We start from the raw sequence: 22,977 nt of genomic DNA, 5'->3' as shown, positions 1-22,977 counted from the left end.
TATAGTTTAATACTGGCCAAAATGAGTATGTTTAATATTTGGGTGGAGGAATTTTCTTCCATTCTTGCAAATTTGAATGCCAAGCAGCATCTGATAATACTTATTTTTGCTGCTTAGAAATAGAATCCTATTATCTCAGGAAATTCTTATCACCACTAGTCATTTGATGAGAAACAATGAGTTAAAGATGATATCGAGTGTGGAAGAAACTGCTTATCCTGGGTAAAAATGACATATTTAGAATAAATATAGGCCTTTCTTTTTTAGTGGACTTGAGTTTGCTTTGTTCCACGAATAGAAAACACAGTACAAGGATTTCCCCCCACAATAAAGGTTTTTATAAATTATTTTTTAAGTTTCCACCTCAAAGGACATAAGCCATCAGGCTTTTATGGAAGGGTTGCTTGCCACATTTTGCCTAGAGAAAAGGAAAAGTTAGCTTGTCAGATCCTCTGCCATTGTGCCCTGTGCTGATTTACACTAATTGAACATCTAACTGTCTGCTTCTAACATTCAGCTGCTCCACGGAGTCCGTATGAAGTTCACTGGCCTGTACGGAGGATTTAAAAATTGCTTCAGATTTGCACAAAAGCTGAGTTACACCATGTTTTTACCAATCTAGACGATGAAAAGTGTGCTATCCAGCAGCGCTCTTAATTTCCTGTTTGCTGATAGAGGCATAGCAGGTATTGTCACTATTTATCATTAATAGGTTTTGTTCAAATTTTAAAATGTTTTAAAATCGGACAGAATCCTCTGGATGAACAGGATTCCAGCAGCCTCAGCGGGTTCACAGATGTTACTCAGGCATGTTGACATTATTCCATGATTTTCAAGCCTTTTGCCGAGCTGAGGCAAGAATTCTCTGTATTTGTAAGCGGACATATTCTGGTTTGCGGCTGAGGTGCTGTGTACCTCATATTTACGGGTGTGTTGTTGTCCTTGCAGCGCGGAGGCATAGGTTTTTCAGGTAGTTTTTCCATTCTGTGCAGACTTGTTATATACATTGACTTATGTGCAATATATCTGCTGTGGCATGCCATCGGGGGGTTATGTATGACAAGATTTAGGGCTTGAGCCAGATCCGAAGCCAGCCTGACAAAATCCCCCGGGCATCCGGTAAAATGTAAGACACGTTCAGATAAGGTTGCGGAAAAAATGTCCGTGACTTTGGTATGCGAGTGCTTTGTATTAGATAGGTGATTCGAGCTATTACGGGGAGTACAGCACCACCTTCCCTGAGACCTGGTTGCTCTATACGCATAGCTAGAAAAAAACCCACCTCTATTGTGTTCTCTGAGCATTTAAACCCCCATTTACAGCAACGTAATATATGTCTAACTGCTAATTCCGCTTTGTGTTTTTCCATTTTCCCGCGCCTTAAAACAAGGTCCCATTTAGCAAGCATTATAACTTCATGTCATTAATTAAGCAACAATTATAGCTGATGACTTCAATACCATCAACTTAATTTTCATCCTTAGTACATTTCCCATTTAAATTAACCGGGTAGGGATTAATACGTTGTCATCATATCTGTGTTTTTTCTCCTTATTCCAAGTTCTACGCTTCATTTAAAGATTGCTAAGAAAAATAGCGAGACGCGCAGAATAGGCAGCGAGGAAGGTAGCTGCGCTGCTGCGGGAGCGCCGAGCTTCGGGGGGTCATGGGGTGGCGAGCTGCCGAATTTGCGCGCGTGTCCGGGGGGGACGGTCCCTCGCGTTCACCACCCGTCGTCGCCGCTCTTCCCCCTCGTAAGGACGGGCGCCTTCCCTCGAGGCGCCGAGTAGCGGCCGGCAAATGGTTCAGGCGCCCTTTGGGCTGGACGGACGGGAAAATTGGGATCCTCGCTGTGAAGCGATCGCAGTCGGCTGAGCCGCTCTCCGGGAAGCGCAGGAAAGCCCTGCCGCAGGGTGGAAGCTGGCTGCTCTCCCTCTCCCGAATACGCGACCGAAAGGGCTCGATCCTCAGCGGCGGATAAGAACGGCGTGTGTTTTCCTTCCTTACCAAAACGCCGCAGAAAGCTCAGACACAGCTCCCGAATTAGAATACTTCTGGAGCGAAGACGTTTGGATCTGGACCAGGTTTTCAGATTCGAGTCTGACTCCACCGAATATTTACTAGTAAATATTTTGACAGGAGTGGGACATCTGGCTATACTAAAATAAAGCTGCGGAGAAACACATTACACAACTTTTTCTTTCATATTTTTCAGTATCTGTGAACAGATGTAATGGATCTAAGTGCCAAAACAGGAAGATTTTCATTATGTGCTTTGTATCTGAGGGTTTTCTTCAAAGAGCAAGTTTTCTAGAGTTGGATGCATATTTTTGTTGCATTAAACTTAATGGGGATTGATCATTTCTTTCTTGCCACTTTTATATAGACCATTACACTATTAATTTGTTTTGTCTTTTCCTAGGCTGTCTTCTTAGCTTAAAAAAAAAGAAAATGGCAAAAAAAAAGTTCTCTACTGCCATCTAGCACCCCAAAATTTATTAATAAACACCTTTGCTTCACAAAATTGTCTGTAGTTACAGACCAGCATCCAGTTTTGTGAGAGAATAGTGTCACCCCCCCAGACGCGCATGGGAGAGTTCAGAATTATAATATGTATTCATTTAACAATGGATTTCTCTGCTGCTTTCTGGGACAGATATAATTCCCATGCTTTTCATTACACATGCTACTTAAATCTTGATCCTCAATTCTTATTAAAAGTGACGGGTTTTGACCTCAAGGTCTAATACCCAGTTTTGGAGACAAGGTGCCTGATGTGATTTCTAGAGGATTGTTTTTGAGAGCATTCATAGATTAGATCTTTGCAAATAGTTGCGGGATGTGTCCAGTGAACCTACTGGCTTTTCGGCTGCTGTTCAGTGTTCAGATTGATTTTTGTTTTGTAGTCCTTGAAAGTATGCGCTTTCCTGGTGGAGGAATACATCTGATATTTTTATTATTCCTTTGCCAGTGCAAGAATTTCACAGAACTTCTTCTGCCAACTTTTATAGGAGCCTTCCAACACTTGAAGGCAGAATTGCTTCCGTGACGCTAACTGGTCGGAGGGAGAAGGAGGTCGCTTTCCATCGCATCGCCTTGATGCGCAGGGTTTTGTGGTCCCTGCGAAAGCACTGATGCTCGGAAGGGCGTCGCAATAGCGCGTTGTCAGTTTTTAAGAGTTTCGTTTGCTTGTTCTATTTGGCACGCGAGATGCTCTCCTTTGCTGTGGCTCCACATTTATTTAAACACGATATCCCCCTTTTTCTTCCTGACACATGGGTCCGTTTGCGTGTAATCAGCGGGAATGGCATAACTAAGCTGCACATTTCGGTTTGTGCGTGAGGTTTAGAGGCAGCGTGTTTCCGTGCATTCCTCCAGCTTGTAACTCATGTGAGCCGACGGTTAGAGTAAATTTATATCCCGGTGTCGGGGGGTCGAGTTACGAATGGACGTAGGCTTTTGTTTTTTGCTTTAAAGCAGTCAAAATCTGGAGTTACGCGAGGCAATGGTTGTTCAATAACGGGCTAATCTCGGGCGGTTTTGCTGAAGTTCTGATGCATCCCTGCTTTCGGTTTGGAGGCTGGGGAGAGCGTGTGGCCCGCCTTCAAGCGCTGAGTGCTTTCAGATGCTGTTCCCTTCCTTTGATTATTGAAAAATGACGCCTGCACAATCCTGCTAATTTTCTCTTTGTACTCCTCCAATTTCGGGAGGCTGCTAGAAAGCCCATGTACGCAGCGCGCTCGTTGCCGCTGCAAACGAGACTTTCACAGAGCCAGATTTTAGCAAATGCAGTAATTTCCAAGGACTTGGACTGTTTTCTTTCTGCTTTTTCTTGCCGAGCGCAAAGGACGTCAGCATTTATCCTCCCGCTAACTTTCTGCTGCCTTTTACCTCCTCACCCGAGAACGTGTTGCCAACACTGATTAATTTTAATGACATCTGAATAGGATGGATATATAATATTATAGCCCTCTTCGTTAAAGGGGGATCTGTGACTAAGAATTTAAGCAATTTATTTGCTGACAGTAGCAGAGCTACTTATAAAAGCTGGGTGTCCTGATACCTGGTCTCTTCATTCACCCTAGAGGCATTTGTTCTCTAGAGGATTTTTCGCTAGCGTGGCTAGGGCTCTTTTGCCTTTGAGAGGAAAACAACCTTTCTAGTATTGATCTCAAAGGGAGGCGGAAAGATTCATCTAACCGGTTTTGCCAGAAATGACATTTGGCTGATTCACTACGTTGTTTCCGTTCCACTTCCCCTGGAAGAAAAATGATTTGGAAGAAAGCACCAACATTTCACTGTGTTAAAAGAAAAATATTTCATGTTTTCACTAGACGCAAGATTTAAACTCAAAAAGTATTTAAAAATAATAAAAACCAAAACTAAAAAGAACTGTAGCATTTAGTTACACAAAATAATTTTTCCAAAGCTTGTTTCCAAAATTTGAAATGAAATGGCTTAAATCAACCCACCTCCCCATGGGTCAGTGCTACAGACACACCAAAAGATGGTTTTTACACAGTTCTGTTGCAGATTTAGCATCCTGATTTCTCATCACAGCTTTTATATGTAAAACAGGCTTTCTCTTCACTGTAAGAAAACTAAAATTTCTAGCACTGTATAGGAAAATAAACTTATTTCATATCCACCATGACTGGTTTCCAGCATGAGATTTTTAACTGTGGTTTTTGTGGTGGATCCATATGCCATCTTCTCCATCGTTACATTTTCTTCAGAGCAGACTTCTTCTGTACTGGCGTATCATAGCAAAACCTACCCCGTGTTGTATCAACGCTAAATCTCAACCCAGTGTATGAAGTCAAACCTGTGCATTTTTCGCATGATCTGAAGTGCCAGAGTATTTAATCTCTTGATCGGCTCTTTTTTGGTTTTGGTTTTGTGTGTTTTCTTCCAAAATAGAGTGAAAAGATAAAGGGAAAATAAATGTTCTGCCTGTCCGGCCGTCCATGGTCTCCCCGCCATGTTCAGAGCGCCGGGGTGGTGTGTTCCTCCTCTGCCGAGCGCGGACGGGATTCGTTGTGTTGCGTTGTGCTCCTGCTCCTCCGAGCCCTCTCTTGGCGATTGCAGCCTGGCTCTGCATTCGGAAATAGCTACAGAATCACCAGAATTTGCATAGGAGCTGCTTCTGAGAATGCAAGAAGAAAAATAAAAGACCCTTCCTGCCCCTCCATAAATATTTCATTCAGATCATTTATTCATTTTTTGATTCCCTGGCAGTTGAACATTTTTCTGCCGGTGCTCCCGGCGAGGCTTGCGGGCCGCGGAGCGTGTCCCCGTGATGAACGGGTGGCCGTGCCACCTCGCTCCACGGGCTCCCACCACGTCGCACGGCCCCTGGTCCTGTGGGCGTTCGCCTCTGCTGACTTTTCAGCACAGGAATAGTTAATTTGTTCCATTGAGGTCAGGGTGGATGGGATAAATCATCCATATGCATGAGTGTTCCTGGTGTCAGGTCTAACGTTTAAGTTTCCTGGCTCCCACAAGGCAGGAGGAGAGGACCAAGTTGTTCTGCCCAAGGCTTGCACGGTCACCCGTGTGACGGGAAGGGTAGTGCAAAGGCACCTGGTTGTTTGGAGGAGCCCAGGCATGAAGGTGGTCCTGTGGTCAGGCTGGAAAGAGCTCGGAGATCCATCCCTTGCTCCTGCCGTAGCCCGTATGCAAACCGGAGCCAGGCAGTTATGAGGCCACCGCTTACGAAGCTGGTGGTTTGGGTGAGGTCTCTTTTGTGTGTCCGTCACGAGGCCCGAGGGCTTATTAAAGCTTTTTTTTAAGAGGCAGTAAATGTTCAAAGCTTCCTTCCGGCTTCCCTTGCAGTTGTTCAAGATCAGCTTTTATGAAATTTAATTTCTCTATGACATGTTTTTTCCACTGTCAACCAGTGATTAACATGGCGGCTAAGTTCATTAATGATTGCTTTGAAAACAATGGTGGAAGTTGCCCTTGATCGAGGGAGTAGTATTTAATTATTTTTTCATATACATTTTTGGTAGCTCTCTTCTGCTGCTTCAGAACAAACAAATAGCAGAGATCTTACAGTATCCAGTTGGGAATACATTTTATTCTTTAGCAAAATGTTGTTGTAATAAAATGTTTTTGTTTGTTAAAATGTTCTCTACTTTATAAGCCACAAATGTGTCTTCCCATTTTGACTCTCACAAAAGAAGAAATTTTCCGATGTGCCTGAAGTTTGTTAGTTAATTCAATATGATGCCAATCAGATATTCTCCGAGAATTGCATAAATAATCTTTTGGGGCCCATGTTTCGCATGTCTGTGTAATATCCAACGTAATTTTAAAGACTGTGGTTCTTGGAGATGGAACTGAAGGGGAGAATATTTGAAGAGGATTTATAATATTTACCGCAATAAAGAAATTTAAGGATTACTAAAAGATCCTGTCAGTATTTGGGTCAGAAATATAGCCCAGAGGTATTAGTCTGATAGGCAAGTATAAGCATTAGACTGTATTAGTGATTTAGCTATCATAATAGCACAATACTCCATCATGTGATGGCTAGTGCACTAACGTTTCTTGTGGATTAGCCATGAAAAATGCACAAGCTGTCTTGCAAACCGAGAAGAGAAGGTGGCTGTTGCTCCTTCTGCAGATTCAGTCCTGGGATGCTCGTGTTGGAGAGGAAGAAATTTTTTATTGCAGCAGAGAAAGACAAAATTTTTTCCTTCTTTTTTTTTTCTTTTAATTAAAAAAGGAAAATGTGGCTTCACCCCTAATGATTAGTAAAGTAAGTAATGTTTGACCTGTTCTTATGCGAAAAGGAATGTTTGAGCATCAGCAGCACGTGACAATTTAGATATGTGTTTTGGGGAGCCATTTTAATCTCTCTTCTGAAAATGGTAACTATATAAGGAAATTTTTATTACGTTTCCAAATAACAATTTTCCGTGGTGTGATTCCATCTAAATCCTTTTGCCTACTGTAAGTGTAAAAAAAGCTTAATCCATATGCATATTGAAATACTGCTAGATACAAATTGAGTTTTGTCTGATGTCTCCGAGTGTTTTTTCCATCTCATAAACATGTACTTTTTTTCCTAAAGGAAACCAGGAGATAATAGGCAAAAGTCTCCTGCTCCTTTTTGCTTTGTAATACCAGGGCTTAGATCCTTTGATCCTCCCCTCCTTTTCCCTAACCTCTGCTAGGGTCTTAAAATTACACATTCCAGATTACACCTCCACAATTTTCTGTCCTGGGATGATGAAAGGATTTGCGTATTATGATAATAATGTAAAGACTCCTTTTGGAGCCTAGTTAGTACAGCTAATTTGAAACTACAACCAAAAATGTAATTTCCAAAGCAAATTACAATATTCATAAAGTGTTAAACAGATACCTAACTAATTTCTAGTGGCTCTTGTGTTCTCGAGTATCTTTCGTGGGCCTTTTTTTAGGCCTGCCTGCTTGTTCCCATTTAATTTGTCCCTAGCTGTGTGCAGTGGATTAGCATTTCATCAGGGTGGATTAAGATTGAGCTGACACGGAAGCTTTCTTTTCTGTGTGTGTGTGTGTGTGTGTGTGTGTGTGTGTGCGCGTGTGTTGTGTACACATTTCATTATCTCCCTGCTGATTCCTGGTGTGTTCTGGTGCCGACTGGGACAGCGAATTTACGAGAAAGGAGACAACTGAGAGAGGTGAAAAATGGACTAAAATAACATGCAAAAATAATTCCCGGGGGCGAACTGGCATTGAGCTTGCTGGCAGGGTCGTTGCAGGAGATTGCATCGGGCTAAAATGATGTCACATGGAACAAAGGCTTTAGAGGTTTTATTTAGCTCCTAATCCTCACACACTGCTAGGCCAGTTGTCCATGTGAGCAAACTGTCCCGAGCAGGAAAGGATAAAGCATCTGGATTAAGCGCGGCAGCCCTCCTCCGTGGCTGAATCGGGCAGAAGAGGTCTCTCCTGCCACCGCTCTGCAGCGAGACCGAGTTACAGTGGGTGTTGCATGCTTTGTCTCCTAAAGTTTCGAAGAATTAATAATTCAGGCAATACTTTGAAAGATAAAACCACCAACTGGTTGTTTCTGAACTCCCAGAAGGGCTCAGATAGAGCGCGATCTGTTTTGGATGCATGCGAGAGAAGATTTGCAAAGCCAGGCGCCTCCTCTCCTTTATTTAAACGGCAGTAAGTTGTTTTGCTCCGATGCCTATTCCAAGCAAGCGCACAAACGTCGGCCGCTCTCAGAGCTGGGATGCTGCAGGATGGTACGAAGGCAACTGGGAGAGCGAAAATGCGTTTGAATACCAGAGACCTTCAGGCAGGAGAACTTCTCTGACCGACGGTGGCGAGGGGGGTTGGTACGAGCAGCCAGCCCACGGGCCGAACGATATCATCTTGCAAGGCGGCACTGAGCTGAAGCCGGAGGCGTACCCGCCGTACCAGGACCCTGTCTTTAACCAGGGTCCCGTAAGGAAAGGTTCGGTTCCCGACTTCGCCTACTACGAGAGGCAGGCCGCCATGTCCGGGCGAAGCCCCTTGCCGCCTCAGGATTACTACGGTGACCCGGCCTTAGCTGCCAGGTCACCTAAAGATCCCCGCTGCTGCAGAGACCACATGCTCAGCAGGCCGCTGCCGAGCTACGGGATGCCCGGGAGCAGGTTGTCTTGGGATCCGGTGCAAGGACAGTCGCCTGCCCCTCACGAAGCGAGTCGCGTGTACAGGGACCCGAGGACGGTGGCGGACGCGCACAGGATGCGGAGCAGGGATCTTTCTCCGGGCAGGTACGGTGCGGAGGCTCCGGCTTTCCCCGCTAGGCCAGCCTACGGCGACGCGGCAGAAAGAGCCCTCGAGGCTGCGGCTGCTAGGCAGACGGCTCCGACGTGCTTGGTCGTCGATCCAGGCTCTGCCGGCGCTGCCGACGGGAGCGTGGGTCCGCCCGCCGTGAGTCGCGGTTACGGGCCGGGCAGGGAGAGCGTCGGGGCTAAAGTCCCTTACGACGGTTACGAGCCTGCTGCGACGCCTTCCCTTGCTCAGATGCCTCCCGCTTTCTCCGCGCAGGACCTTAAAAAGACTTTCGATCCGGAGTTCCTGGCGCTTTTGCGAGCGGAAGGAGTGTCCGAGAGCACGTTCGGTGCCCTTTTGCAGCAGGGGTTTGACTCTCCCCGCTTGCTGGCCATGATGGAGGAGAACGATATAAAGTCCGTAGCGCCGAACCTCGGGCAAGCCCGAGTGCTCTCTCGCCTAGCCCACGGCTTCAAAACCGACACGCAGCTCCAGAGGCACGACAGGAGGAGCGGCGCGCTCCGTCCCAGGACGCGGTCGAACAGTTTCAGTCACCGAAGCGAGCTGCCGAGCGAGTACGGCGCGCGAGGCCTCCTCGCCGGCGCCCCGGCGGACGGCGCGGCCGCGCAGCAGCCGTTGCGGCCGCTCTCGCCGAGGGTGGCAGAAGCGACCCGTCGGCCGTCCAGCGCCCCGACGCAGCATCTCCTGGAGACTGCCGCCTACTCCGCGGCCGCGGTGGCTTCTCCGTGTCTGCCCAACCCCGGGTATGGCGCCGCGCTCCCCTGCGGCGCGCATCCTCGCCCGGGCTGCGGCTACTCCGCCGGGACGCCGGCGCGCGCCAGCCCCAGGACGGCGTACCCCACCGCCTACGCGGTGCCCATGGAGCTGATGAAGAGGGAGCGGGCGGCGCCGGCGTCCCCGGCGCACAGCCCCTGCGGTGGCGGCAGCCCCCAGGCGCCGCGCCGCCCGCCGGCCCCCGCGGAGCCCGCCCCGCCGCCCGCCGGCCCCGCGCCGCACTCGCCGTGCCCCAGGCTCAGCCGGCGCACCGGGCCGCCCGTCATCGTCTCCACCGTGGCCTCGCCTGAAACAAGTAATTCCCTAAGCGTGCGGGTCCGCAGGGTGGTTCGGCGCGGCCGGGTCGTTGCTTAGAAGCCGTCGCATATACCGGGGTTTCGTGCCAAAATATTCCGCACTTCCCTATTTAGAAAAGGAGGCAAACAGGAATTCTTCGTAGGGCCGTGCTGGCTATTCAGAGCTAAAGATGCTGGTTTTCGGCGTGCGGTTAAATTCTAAATATCTTATTTGTTTAGCTAACTTCAGTTAAAAGTGATTGGTATATCAGATAATTGTTCCACAATTAATCTTGCCGGTGCCGCTGTTTGCGCGGAGCGGAAGATTAGATACTGCGCTCGCTGAGCAATTAGGGCTGCAGCGTTTCGTGTGGATTGGCTTTTTACCATTGTTTTCCGACACAAATATGTTCCTCAGAGGAAATGCTTAGCATTGTTTTGACTAAATTTATCAGATAGCTAATGGTGTTATTCTAGAATCGACTTACCTTTGGCCATTACCTAAGTCTTTTCTTCCTATTATTAATTTGCTGTTTTATCAGGCACATAAAATAAAACCCTTGATTTCCTTTTAGAGTTGCCTGTAAGTGAAGTGATAAAACTGCTAAAGTAATAGGTCTGTGCTTAAAACTAAAAGCCTGTCATTAACCGCTAGAACAATAAAAATGAATGGTTGCTCCTCTTCGTCCCTTCTCAGAAGGGTTCGGGTCCTCTGCTCCCTCGGCGCAAGGCTGCAGGGTCGGAGCAGGCTTCGCTCGTCGCTTTGGGAAGTACAGAGTCATGATCCCGCTCAGAGCCTGGCAGAAACGAACCCCCCAAACTCCCTGGTAAGCAGCTAGGAGGACACTTGGAGAAGCCATTAATCTGTGGCTTGACTCGTTTGAGAGAAGCGCGGAAAGCCCTGTTCGGTGTCGTTCCTGGTGGTGACGCGGTGAGCAGGGAATTTTCTCTCGGCGCGGTTCGGCCGAACTACCGTGCAAACAAGTCTCAAACAATGTACTGTGCAAGCGTACACACACACAAAGCTTTATTAAAAGTATACCATTTATAGGCATAGACGCGGTGCCAAACCGGTGATGACATTCCACAGGAATCTAAATAAAGAGAGATTTTGCGAGTGGAAATGATAAAGTTGTCAAAACGCAGGCAGCTGGCGCACCCCTTTGCCTGCCTCGCCGCAGTTCCATAGCTGCACAGTAGACGCCTCTTCTTTTAAGGTTATGGATCCTTTATGCGGCTTGTGTAACGTATTGATTCATAAAAGATACTTAAATATTAGGCAACGGGTTGTGTGTTGACATGGATCAGACACAGAAGTAGTACATCCAGGCACTATTTTTAAATAAACAACTTCCCAAAGCCTGAAAAAGAAGGAGAAGCTGGCACAACGCGGGGAACACAAATATGTTGATTTGTTTGCAGTACGTCTGGCTGAGGCGGTTGCTAACACCGCGGCGAAAGTCCCGCTGCCAGCGGCTGCTGGAGCAAGCGTGTCCGGAGCGATCTCCCGGCGGCGCGAGGCGCCCGACCCGCCTTTCGTGTGTCTCGTGCTCGCCCCGGGGGATTGCGTCCCCCCAAAATCGCTGTGTGGTTCCCGCGCTTTGCAAGGCGCCCGCAGCGCCTCTGCGCTTCGCGGCTCCTGCTCGCTAGTCCAACGTTTTTCTCCCCCTGCGACCAACTCATTTGCATGAGGATGACATTTGTTGCTCCAGTAATTTCATCTGATAATGGCCAGCTTGCAAAGCGGATCTGAAAACATATTCCTTAATTATGTGTTGCTAAGCAACGGGAGGGTTTGGTCATAATCACAGGAAGATTATCTTCTCTCGAAGTCGCTGAAAGGGTTCGCTGAAGTAGGACCCGCAAAATCGTCTCCGTCTTTATTTATCTTCCCTTTTTAGTTTCCAAATAGCGTGAGAGGTTCTGTCCCTTTAAAAATACGTTTTTTAAACCAGAAGTCAAGGTAAGATACGCTGCAAATGAAAGCGTAGGGATTAAAAACTGAAGGCTCGGCCTTGGCGGTTTCTAGGTGTTTTACCTGCGTTGAGGAGTTATTCGTTGAGGACCACCATTTCTCAGGAGCGCTCGCACACAACGTGATAAAAGAATATTACAGATATGTTAACGTGTTTTTAATAAAAACGCTCAGTTTATGACCGAAACTTGACTAAATGCAGAAGAATCGTATTTACCAGCAGAAGGATAAAGGATGAATTTTTAAGAGCCGAGAGCCTTCTCCTCACCATAGCTTTGGCTACAGATACTTGATTCATGAGCTGAAAACAACTTGGGTGTCAAACTCGGTCTCCACCTGGCTGCAAACTGCTTTCTGTCGTTTCTCTCTTCACTCAGTGGAGGGTCACGAGATGTATATGAGAGTCCAGCAGCGTTGCAAACTTCGTTATGAGAGCAGGGGGTTAAAACAGGTCCCTTGGGTTGTTTGGGAAGGCGCGTGACTCCGCAGGGGAGCGATGCCCTCGGGGCTGCACGGCCTCGCAGCCTGGCCGGCGCTGACCTTGCAGGTAGGGGCTGCACCGAGGCGCCGCGTAGCAGGCGGAGAAGTGCAAGGAATGAGCGCCAAAACCGTGTCAGATGGTGGTGTGCCGCCAGGTGAGCTCCGTGCCCACGCTCGCGTTGGCGTCCGTAGTCGTGCAGCGGAAACAGATAGAGCAGGTCAGCAAAGTGCAGACCTAGAAATGGTCACCAGTCAGGTCACTTGAGCTCTGCTTCCACAATGGGTTTTCAAATTCCTATATTTTGCCGGTGTTTTCGTTAGATTGCCCGATTTACATTTTTTCTTCCAACTTTTCAGTCTTAGAGCAGCTGGCTGATAAAAAATTATGTACTTTGGTAGCTAGGCTGAATTGCTCCCGCAAGCTGAGTCCATCCGGGTTTCTGTTTCTGGTGCTGGAGTTTGGGAGCCAGGAGGAGGAGCGGGGCCTCGTGGCGGATGCACACTTTGGATGAGGGCTCAAGCTCTCGTTTACGCGTGCAGAGAGGGACGCGGATGATGGCAAAGAGCCGATACGCCCAGGCTGCAGAGGGGCTGGTGTGGGGGAGAAGGCTGCAAGCCGTGGGAGCTGCCCTAAGGAGGGAGCAGCTGGACTTCTCCGCTGCCGGAGTAAAGTGTTTAAGAAGAGAGGAACTTAAATTTTCATAAACTCATGAAGAAATATCTTTGGATGCAGGCTAGTTAGATGTTGAAATCCTGACCTTTTCCTGCCCAGGGGAAGCCAGGCCAAGAGTCGCTGTCTTCCCTGGACAACTAATTCTCTCTAATGTGCAGGAGACTCATCTTTTCTTTATCGGCTTAAGGCCCAGCTAGAAATGCTTTTCACCGTGATTAGCTCGGCTCTGCTTATGCTGTTTAACACTTCACTGTGCTTCTTTTGACTGGTATTTTCTAGTCCGCGACAGATAAAAATTGTGCGAGCAGCACACCAGCTGCAGCTGTGTCGCTTGGGATGCTCCTGGGAGGAGACGGCAGAGGCGGAGGCGAGGGTCCTGACCGCTGCTCGAGGACGGGCAGAGGTTTCCCCGAAATAAGCAAGCGCGTTTCTGAGTGCCTGCTGTCCTGACGGTCGCAGCGTCATTTGCACGACGTTAACCTGCAGTGTGATGGGGATGCTGGGTGGAAATGCCCCTCCCGGGGAGCTTGGCAAAGCCTCCGAAAGGCTAACGAAGGCCCCGCTCAGCATCACCTGCGCGGGGCAGCTCCCACCAGCCCCGGCTGGGCAGGTGAGCGTGCAGATGTGTATCGTCTGCAGACCTTAAAGTGCCCAGAACTGCTCTCGTTAGTAGGGTAAATAACTGAAGAGCAGCATGTGCAAGCGGTGTGCTGAAAATTACCATGATAAAATATTGGCTATTTTGGCCATTATGTGCACACCATTCACTGGTGACAGAGAATACGCTTTTAAGAGACTTTTTTAAAGGTTGAAACACCCTTTTCTAATGGTTTTATCAAAAGCAATATAAAGCGTCAAACTCATTCCAGTTGCAATTCATTGACTTTAGTACCATGGCAATAAAAATGAATTTGGCCTGTCTGAGGAGAACATGTTGTCAGATGCACAAGTGTTGTCATCTTCAATTTACACTTCCCTTTCACCCTGTGTCTGTAGTTCTCTGTCATTGTTAGGACTTTCATATATCCAGATCATTCTCTGACTATATTTGCTGACTTTTTTTAGCTTTTTCATAAGTAGTTTCCATAGCTACAAACATAAAGTGTTCACAGAGGGAAAAAAATTTAAAGGTTTCTGATCATTATTGTATTAAACATTTTTTATATTTCTTCTCCTTGTCTTTCTCACAGCATTCAGCTACAGACCAGTTTAATGAAAATGTTGCACTACTGAATTGTATGTTATTTTTAAAAGAGAAGTAGGTGCTGAGATGAATCCTTAAAAAACAGAACTCCAAAATCATTAAGCCACTGATTTAAAATAAATGCTGCAGACGTAGGACATATATTAGTAAGGTTTATATATAGCAACTGGCAGACTAGCTTTTGACTTTTGCACCTAAATAAAACCTGACATTAACAGCATTCCACTGGCTTTTGCTAAAGAAAGCTAATTTATAATCTTTTGTGTCTGCTGTTGCTCATGCTTGTTGAAGAAGCGTTACTTGCTGGGGTTTTTTCCTACGCATTATTTTTCCTAAGCAGTGTTAGTTTTAGCTTCCATAAAGCCAGGGCAGCGTCACTGCCTTGCCCAGGTCTTGGGTAATTCAGGAGGCCTCGACCTCGCCGTGTTTACCGGGCATAAATGTCGTTTTCTGTCTGCAAGGGCCGGAGAGGTGTGCAGATCCCGTGCTGCCCGTCTCAGTTGTGGGTAGGGAGTCGAAACGTGGTGGTAGAAAGCGGAGCGACGCGCCCAGCGTTACCGTTTGGGTCAGGACTTCTGCAGAGCCTTCTCAAAGCTGAGGTCCCTTGGAAGTGCCTGGCCTATAGGCTGCAGGCGCGGAGGTGGCGTCTCCGCGTGTGCTATCCCGTGGTGAATAGCCGAGGAGGCACGAAAAGGGCTCTCGGGTGCACCCTTGGCTTCTCTGCCGGTCCTCTTGACCCTCGCACGTTTCCTGACGCTTGTTCCAACACTGCCAGTCCCTGAGCGGTTTCAAGCTGCCGCCTGCACCCTCATCTGCTGTACGGGTAGATGATCAGCCTGTTCTTGTAACGGTCCAGGCTCTGGCTGGGGGCTCTGACTGTCACCCACAGAGTGGCATCCTCAAAAAAAAAAAGAAAAAAAAAAAAAAAGAAATGTCACACACAGTTATTTATTATGTCCTCCTCCTTTCTCAGAGTGATTTATCGTAAAGTTTCAAATTAATATTCCAAACATACAGTAGTTCATGCAAGTGCATATATTTGGCTTTCTCTGTGAAAGGAAGCTTGATTAATATGTGCTGTGGAAGAGAGACGAGAGCGCTCAGCGCGGGCAGCAGAGAGCTTGCCAGTATCTGCAGTGTCCTGCTGGGACGCTGCAGTCATGAAGAAAGCCGACATTGAGCCTTGCTTGTCCCACCTGGTCAGCAGTTGCCATCCATATTGATCACAAGCTTTCCCCATCCTTGAATTCTTGCTCATGTTGCGTGCATCTGAATAAGAGTGGAAGTTTTTGCTCTACAAACTGACACATTTGCTTTAAGGATCTTGAATTTCCATTTTATTTTTGTTTGCAGTGGATGTGGCCCTGTTTCATCAGCAGTTGGGGCAAAAGGCCCAGAACTCAAAATTATCATAGTGCCAGTGATTCCGCTTTAAAGCAATATTAAGCATCCTATCATGCTCTACACTGAAAGTTTTCCTCTTATGGTTCATATTTACTCCGCAAGAGAAGTTGTACTTACTGTTGGTCCCAAAAGCACGTGCTGCTGAACAGCAGCTTGGCATCTCCCGGGGGTTCAGCTGGCCGGAGGGTGAGCCCTGCTCTCATCACGGGAGCCAACATACAGGGCCGATAGACTGGCAGCCCCACGTTCTCCATTGTCAGCCCTTTTTTATTCCCTTTTTCTGTTTCAGAATCTTGCAAAAGAACGGTCAAATAAATTAGTATCTCTCATTTTTGGAGAATTGCTTTATGCCATGGACAAGGAGTTTCCAAAATACGTAAGGGAGTGAAGAAAGTGATGTTGTGCTTCCATCTAAATAAATGGTAGTTTTCCCATTGATTTCAATAGACACACAATTTTACCCTCTCACTCCTGTAAAAGCAATCATCAGCTCCATAAAACTTACTTTTATTGCATTTCTTAAAATTAGATCTACAAAACCAATGGTTTCTTTAAGCAAGAGAAGCTGTAAATTTCATGCATTAAATGCCGGTGCATTATTAAAAATAATAGGTTATATTTGTCAAATGGGTAACGAGTAGGTTTCTTTCTGTGTTTTTCAGTATTTTAATGAATACGGGAAACATTTGCTATTTCTTTGCTTTCAGATTTTACCAAGGAGTTCTGGAGATAATTGTCAAATTTCCAAGTGTATATCAATATTTCATGAAGTGCTGTTTTTCCCCATATATTTAGGAGTTAGGTTATTAGCGCAAGAACTATTATTAACATTCTCAAGCAATGCATAAAAAGGAATTCCACTTAGTAATTGGAAGTTTGCGATTGAAAATTTCCAAAAGAAAATTGCAATAAAAAGAGGGCTCACATGCAAAATAAATATTGGAAATATTGCTCGTGTTCAAATGTTGCATGTCAAATCAGTCTGAGGGCTTCTTGCTTGCACTCTGTTCTCGCAGTTCAGGGCCTGATGCAGGGAACGCGGAGGCCAGAATTGGTGCTTTTTGTGGCGCCTGTGCCAGGGGGGCTGCCCACCTCCTGAAAGACAAGGACCCAGTATCTCGCCGTGTTGCTGCGGTGGGGCAGCTTTCAAACGATTTAAACCAAACTTCCCTCCGCCTCCCGGAGCAATCCCATGGACCTCCCTGGGCCTGTTCGCAGGGACGCAGCTGCCCGCGCGGCGAATCCTTCGCCCTGTTTGGCCCCGTGCCCGGCGCTCGTACCACAAATTGGGGTGTATCTTACAGAGATACTATATCCATCCAGGTCGAGCTTTGGAAAAAAAAAATTTCCACCTTTGTTAAGACCAGCAAATTAAATGTTGTTGAATTATTAAAGCTCAAATTACTTTTAGAAGTGGTACTGTTCTGTACTGATGTTGACTATTTGCTTTTCAGCTAGTTTTGCATTTAAAATAGACTGGTGAGCTTGACTTTGGCTTGCACTACTGGCTATTTGTTAAGAACTATTGTTCTGTTTTGGATGCTTGCCATTTAAGAGAGTGTTTTATTTATACATATGATAAAATGTTTCTATTTCCTTTGGTTTTGGTATTTAAATTTTACATGGAATCATAATATTCCTGTTCTCATTGTGATTTGGCTACTTAGCACAGTTTTATTTTACTCGGCCTAAAACTCAGATGTGTCAGATTGGCCCCTGCTTTGATTAATGAAACAATAAGGCGGTTCTGGCTCCTTGCAATGCTCAGAAGAAAATAAATAACGCCGAAGATGGACGTGATTCATAGGTAGGGACCCACTGTGTTCTGCTGTAGAGAGGATGGTGCACAAAAGCAGTGGGAAGGGCAGAGGTGGCCGCTTTGCGGACGGGGCTGAAGACCATCCCCTGATGTGGCAGAAGGCATCAGGACTGGGATATCTGTTTGTCCATGTTTTGGGAGAATTGTAGGATTAATGACGCTATGGGCTACGCTAAACCAAAGCAGGGCTCTTGTGAAAGCTAATGGTAATACGAATCTTGGTAGCAGCTGAGGAGAAGAAGGAGAGGTGACTGTTAAGCAATACTGACATGGTGACAGTGTGTGCAGATAGCCAATTTGCGTGGCTCGGTATTATAAAATTCCAGACTCTAAACTGAGGTTTTTGTGAGAGGCAAGGTGGTGCTCAGATGCAAACATATGCATCACTAAATAAAATGCATCTGGTAAGGGATTTGCAGCCGTGAGAGGTGTGTAAGGTAAATCCGGAACAGATCCTTTTGACCATCCTATTATTATGAGGTGGTACAGCGAAAAGAAGGAATTTGGGAAGCCAGAAGTAAATATGATGTTTATAATTTGTGCTGACTGAGTGCCGAAACCAAGTTTTCTCTCTTGGTGGTTGTTTCATTTTAGTAGATGAGCTTTCTCCTGGAAGATGCAAAGGGAGGTACCCTGGCTGTCTTCTGCTTCCCTCAGGTGGTCATCCATGTAGAGGTGGGACTGCTCGAGCAGAGGTTGGAGAGAACAAGTGACCACTGGGTTATTTCTTTACCAGTTGTGGTATGAGGGAGAAGGGGTGGAGGTACTCGAGGGGGACGGCTCTCCCTTGGGGAAAGCAAATCCAGCCATTCGGTGCAGTCCTGCAGCCAGGTGAATGGAAGGAAGGTGTCTCCTTCGCTTGGTGCAGACGGGACGGGGCATGTGTGTTTGTGCGGAGTCAGCTGAGGCAGGGGAGAGAGGTAGGATCAGCAGAGAGGGAGGCTGGTCTTTCGCAGTCGTGAAGAAGGCAAGCAAATTGGCAGAGACATATGGAAAGCAGATCTCACAGAAGGACGGGGAGAAACAACATTGGCTTCTGCAAGCCTCTGTGCTCGAGAGGTTGCTGCGCAGTGCCGATTCGCGTTATGCAACCAGTTTGTAGCATGGGAAGTAGCAGGGCGCTTAAATGAGTGCCAAAGGAGATGATCTACCATCCTCCCAGGGGAAGAGCGAAATGCTTTGCTGCCGGAAGGAAGAGATGTAGCATGCCAGTAAGGGAAGAGCGCTGCTTTAACTCCTTCCGGAGAGCATCCCGCGCTCCTCAGAGAGCTCGGAGCCCCGAGCAGCCGCTGGCCTCCAGAAGATAAGCAGTTTGCAATGCAATCTCTGCATCGCTTGCAATGGTTTTATGGGCCTGTCTTGGGTTACCTGCACCACATGCCAAAGATCCCTAATTCTTCGCCGCCGTGCCCTAAAGGGAGCCGGTCTCTAGGAAAGCGTCCACACTTGGGGACAGCGATGCTGGTAGCACTCACAAAGCATTTGCGTTTTGCATTTTTGGTAAGCTCCTTCTCTCGGATTCGTGTAGTTACTTGCTTTTTGTGGTTGTCTCTTAGCTTCTAGCCTGCATGGTTTCAGGAGAACGCAAAACTCTGCTCGAGTCCATCCAGAGCCTGCAGCCCTAGAGCAGGGTAATGCGTACACACAGGATATCACGACGCAGTGTTTGGTAAGCGGGCCCTGAGCTTGGGGGCTGAGCAGTGGTTTGGAATCAGAGTGCTTGGCGGTATAGGAACTTAAAATTGATTTTTTTTAAATCGATTCCCAGAGCCAAGATTTCTCTCCACATCGTTTAAAATTAATTTTCTCCCCAACGGAGCCTGTTGCCTTTGCTTCGTCGCTGCATCCCTGGCCGTGCTGGCTGCCTGGGCGTCTGAGCGAGCCCCGCAGAAGCGGTTTTAGGGCGTTTTGGGGCGGCATTGGCAGCGCTGGGAGCCCTCGGCACCGGGACCTGCCGTAGAGCCCGACTTCCCCATGGCTGCACCGGGCAACTCTCTTCCATCTCCCACATGGAAGAGACTCATGACGCCGTCCTCGGAGATTTCCCTTTGTGGTCAGGCATGGAAAGCTCATTTTTCCCTGTCTCCTCTCGCCTTGCGGATCTCAGCAGTGGCCCTCGACCTCCCGCGCTGCGGACATCTGCGTTTCCGTTCGATTCCTGGTGGCCGGCTTGAAGCAGGGAAGTGCCCCATGCTCAGTGGTAGAAGGTAGCAGCACATCACGGCAACGAGCTTGCGCAGCCCCACGAGCCACAGCTTCGTGTTCAATTACAGTAAAAGCGTTTTAATTCTCTCCCTGGAATACGTCCACGACCCGTTTTTCTTCTTGGCCAGACTTTTTTGCTCAGGAACAGGATCAGTATGTTGGTTCTCTCCTGCAGCCAAGAAGGGTTTTCTCGGTTTGCCTTCACGGGATTTGATTTATGGTGGGCTGTTTGGAGACACGGCACAGCTGTCTTTCACCTAGAAGCAGTGTTTGGGCGCCGGTCGCTGGATTTCCCATAGGTAGATGCTAGATCGTCTTAGCGCAACGGGTATCGACTGCTCTCTGATCACGCGTGGGGTGCTGCTCCTGGAAACCCATAGCCCCGTACAGGGGACATTTACAGTTTCTTTGCCTGTGGTTGTTTTTACTCTTCTGTGGTTGCCCACCTCTCTGTTGGGACATGCCCTGTGCTCGCCCAAGAGGTGTGCGCGCTCTGTCTCTTCTTAGAGACTTTATTATGCTTTTGAGGTGGGATCTCAGTGATTGTAGGGAATCAGTAAAGCATTGCAATTCAATGACTTGGTCTGATCTTTAAAAAAAAAAACCAAAATCTTCCTGATTATTGCTCTCCCATTCCCTGCATTGCTCCCGAGTTCCCCCATGTTTCCCCCACTGCGGCAGCACACCTGGGCCCCACGTGGCGCTGGGCAGCGTGTCGGACAGGCGAGCAGGGAAAGCTGGCAAGCACGCGAGCTGCAAGATGTGGAGAAAGACACATTTTTTTCAGGCTTTGTTGCAGTCGGCAGCACGGTGTCGGTACAGCGTCGCTGCCCGCTCCCGTTGCCAGCAACCGGAGGAGGCCACCTCCGCTGTCGTGCCGGCAGAGCTTCGTGGACGCCGCTGAAACTTGGCTGATGGATGCCCTAAGACCGTGCTTAACTCAATGTATGCAAATAGTCCTGTTGATCACGTTGTGTGGTTGGAGTCCGTGACATAAAGGGCTTAGCTGGAGCGGGGGGGTTTCCAAGGATAGAGCGGCAGCTCTTGAAAACAAGGCAGCGGTTCTTTACATGTCACGCCGAGGTCAAAAACTGGCAGTGCTTTGCTTTGCATGGGGTCTTAAATCATCTGTGGGTTCTTGTGAGCCTTGTCAGAACGCTTTAGTTAAGGCTAAGTCATATATGCAAGCTTGTGCCCAGCAACAGGACCACGCTCAATTCTCAGCCTAATAATTACAAGTGGTTTTGGAGGACCGATGGGACTGGCAGAGCCTGTTTCTGCTCCCTCCGTAGCTTCATGTGCAGCGGTTTTTACTTGCTCTTTGCCTTGACTGTTTGTAGCATCGTTTTCCTCCTCCTTCCGAACGCAGCCAGCTTTCTAATTAACTCGACCACTGTGCAGCCGCTGCGGCTGTTCATCTGAGCCCTGCGTGCATACCAGAGTTTCCAGTCCCCCCCAAGATTGTGCTGAAGCCTCTCCTTGCTACCGCTGAAGGCAAGCTAGGAGCCTTTGCTTAGGGCAGGCTTTCTCTTTAATTCTGTTAAGGAGCGGGCACACCGCACCGATCACGGCAGCGTGCAGCGCAGTCGCCCTCTCTAAGAGCTTCAAATCCACCTCCGGCTATACCAAACGTTACCGAGGCTATTTTTCTGTTGGATTCTTCTATGAGAAAAATTAGTTATGAGAAATAAATATCACTTTGTGCTGGGCTTTAGTGCTTTACTGCTTACTGGGCTTTGAGCCTGGAAGGATTTAAAAGTCATCATGCTTTAAGGGAAAGTTGTAGCGAAAAAGAGGAGGTGGAGGGTTGTTCCAGCCAGCTGTTGTGATTTGGGAAAACGCTTGTCCTGACCAATGAAAAGGAGACCAGGATTGAGACAGAGAGGCAGCCAGCGCTGAGCCGGCTACGCCCGGTGAGATTAAGACCAAATTAGAAACTCGATTTGCAGGGGTTTATCATTTCCTTTGTATTAAAATATTAATACAAGCAAATCTTTTCTATCTTAGTTGTTATCATCTCTTACGCTTTTTGTTAATGGGCATTGTCCTTAGTTTATACTGCACTGATTGCCGTCTGAAGCAGCGTGGAGACACGTCCTCACGCTTTACTGTGTCGTGCAAAAGTACCTGGTCTGCAACGGAAAAATACGTGCACTTCTTAAAATGTGTGTCCCTGCTCCCTTGGGAGGCTGCAGCTTGGGGAGAGTCCTGCAGCCAACGCCGTGCTAGCGCATCGCGGTTCAGTGCTTTCGGGATTTCACAGTGAAGCACACAAACTTTTTTCCTCGTTTCATGTCTGAAGTACACAAAATTCAGAACATATGCATCACGTCAGGAGTAATTGCTCTTGCCAGTCAACATAGAGGAAATCCTCAGACCATGTCTGCTACTCTGCCCATGTGCTGTTATCAACATCGGGACCTTCTGCTTTCAAATTCATTTTAGGTTAAAAATAAACTGCAAAGACCTAGCTGTTCGCACCTGGTCACTTGGGCAGTTTTCATCTCATTGAGAAAAGCAGCGTTTGTGGCAATACAAAGTCCTCTCGGTAAAACTGGGTGTGTAGAGATAGGGTAATAGGAGCATACAGCGTGTAGGAGTATTTACCCAGAGCCCTGCTCCGCAAATATTTGTATTTATTGTATTTATTAGGCAAGTAGATCCTGCCTTGGCCTTGCAGCTCCTCGGCACAGCGGCTGGGGGCGGAGGTGGCTGAGCACTGCTGGTGCCAGAGACCGTCCTGGCCAGCGGCGCCCTTTCCGCGGTGGGGGGCAGCAGGGGCTGCGGCAGCAGAGGGCCCAGGAGTCCGGGGGGCACTGCGAACGGCCAGTCCTGCTCCGCTGGGCGCTGCTCGGGCAGAATTAGAGTAAGTGAGCGGGCAGGGAAATTCGGACAGCGAAGGTAGGAGCCTGCCCTCGTTTCCTACGAACCGTTGGGATGCTGTAGCGAGGAGTTCGGAGTCAGGCGGGGAACCGTGTGCGTCTTCCCACGTTTCCTGGGCATTCAGGTAGCTGGTACGACGAAGGACCGGGAAGTTTGGGCAAGTGCAGAGATCTCACAGGGAGCGTGCTCCGTGTGCCTCGCGTGCGGCCTGGCCGGCGCAGGGAGGTACTGTACACCCGCACCCTCTCGCTCCGGGACGGACGGCCGCCGCACAGGTCAGAGCAGCTGCGGAGCTGCCCCAGTTTGCACCATGGCCGCGCGGCTCGGCGTCGCTGCGGGAGAGCCGCGGTGGCACGGCGCTCGGCTGTGGTCGGGCTCTCCGTCCCCGTAGATCCATTTTCTACCCCTAGATAGGTCCCGTATGGAAGGGAGTTCTCTACTAGCCGGAATAAAGACACTGAGCAATCTGCCATCGTCAGTTAAAGCATCTAGTTATTCCAGGCA

The 22,977-nt window shown here is 48.1% G+C and overlaps 1 protein-coding gene across 3 annotated transcripts in view; it reads left to right on the top strand.

Moving 5' to 3' along the window:
• The window catches only part of CTBP2 (C-terminal binding protein 2), a 138,896-nt gene that overhangs the window by 90,001 nt on the left and 25,918 nt on the right, over nucleotides 1–22,977 (top strand). Inside the window, exon 1 of one of the 3 annotated variants that reach the window (XM_067300359.1) lies at nucleotides 7,871–9,850. The exons of the other annotated variants lie outside the window; for them this stretch is intronic. Within the exon in view, the coding sequence (XP_067156460.1) occupies nucleotides 8,182–9,850 (1,669 nt within the window). The 5' untranslated portion in view covers nucleotides 7,871–8,181. Of the gene's footprint in view, nucleotides 1–7,870; nucleotides 9,851–22,977 lie in introns of those variants that run through there. 3 annotated transcript variants of the gene reach the window in all.

The sequence above is a fragment of the Apteryx mantelli genome, chromosome 7 (assembly GCF_036417845.1).
Source record: "Apteryx mantelli isolate bAptMan1 chromosome 7, bAptMan1.hap1, whole genome shotgun sequence".
Lineage (NCBI taxonomy): Eukaryota > Metazoa > Chordata > Aves > Apterygiformes > Apterygidae > Apteryx > Apteryx mantelli.
The sequence above is the reverse complement of the archived record's forward strand: the minus strand, read 5'-3'. Positions and strand labels throughout refer to the sequence as shown.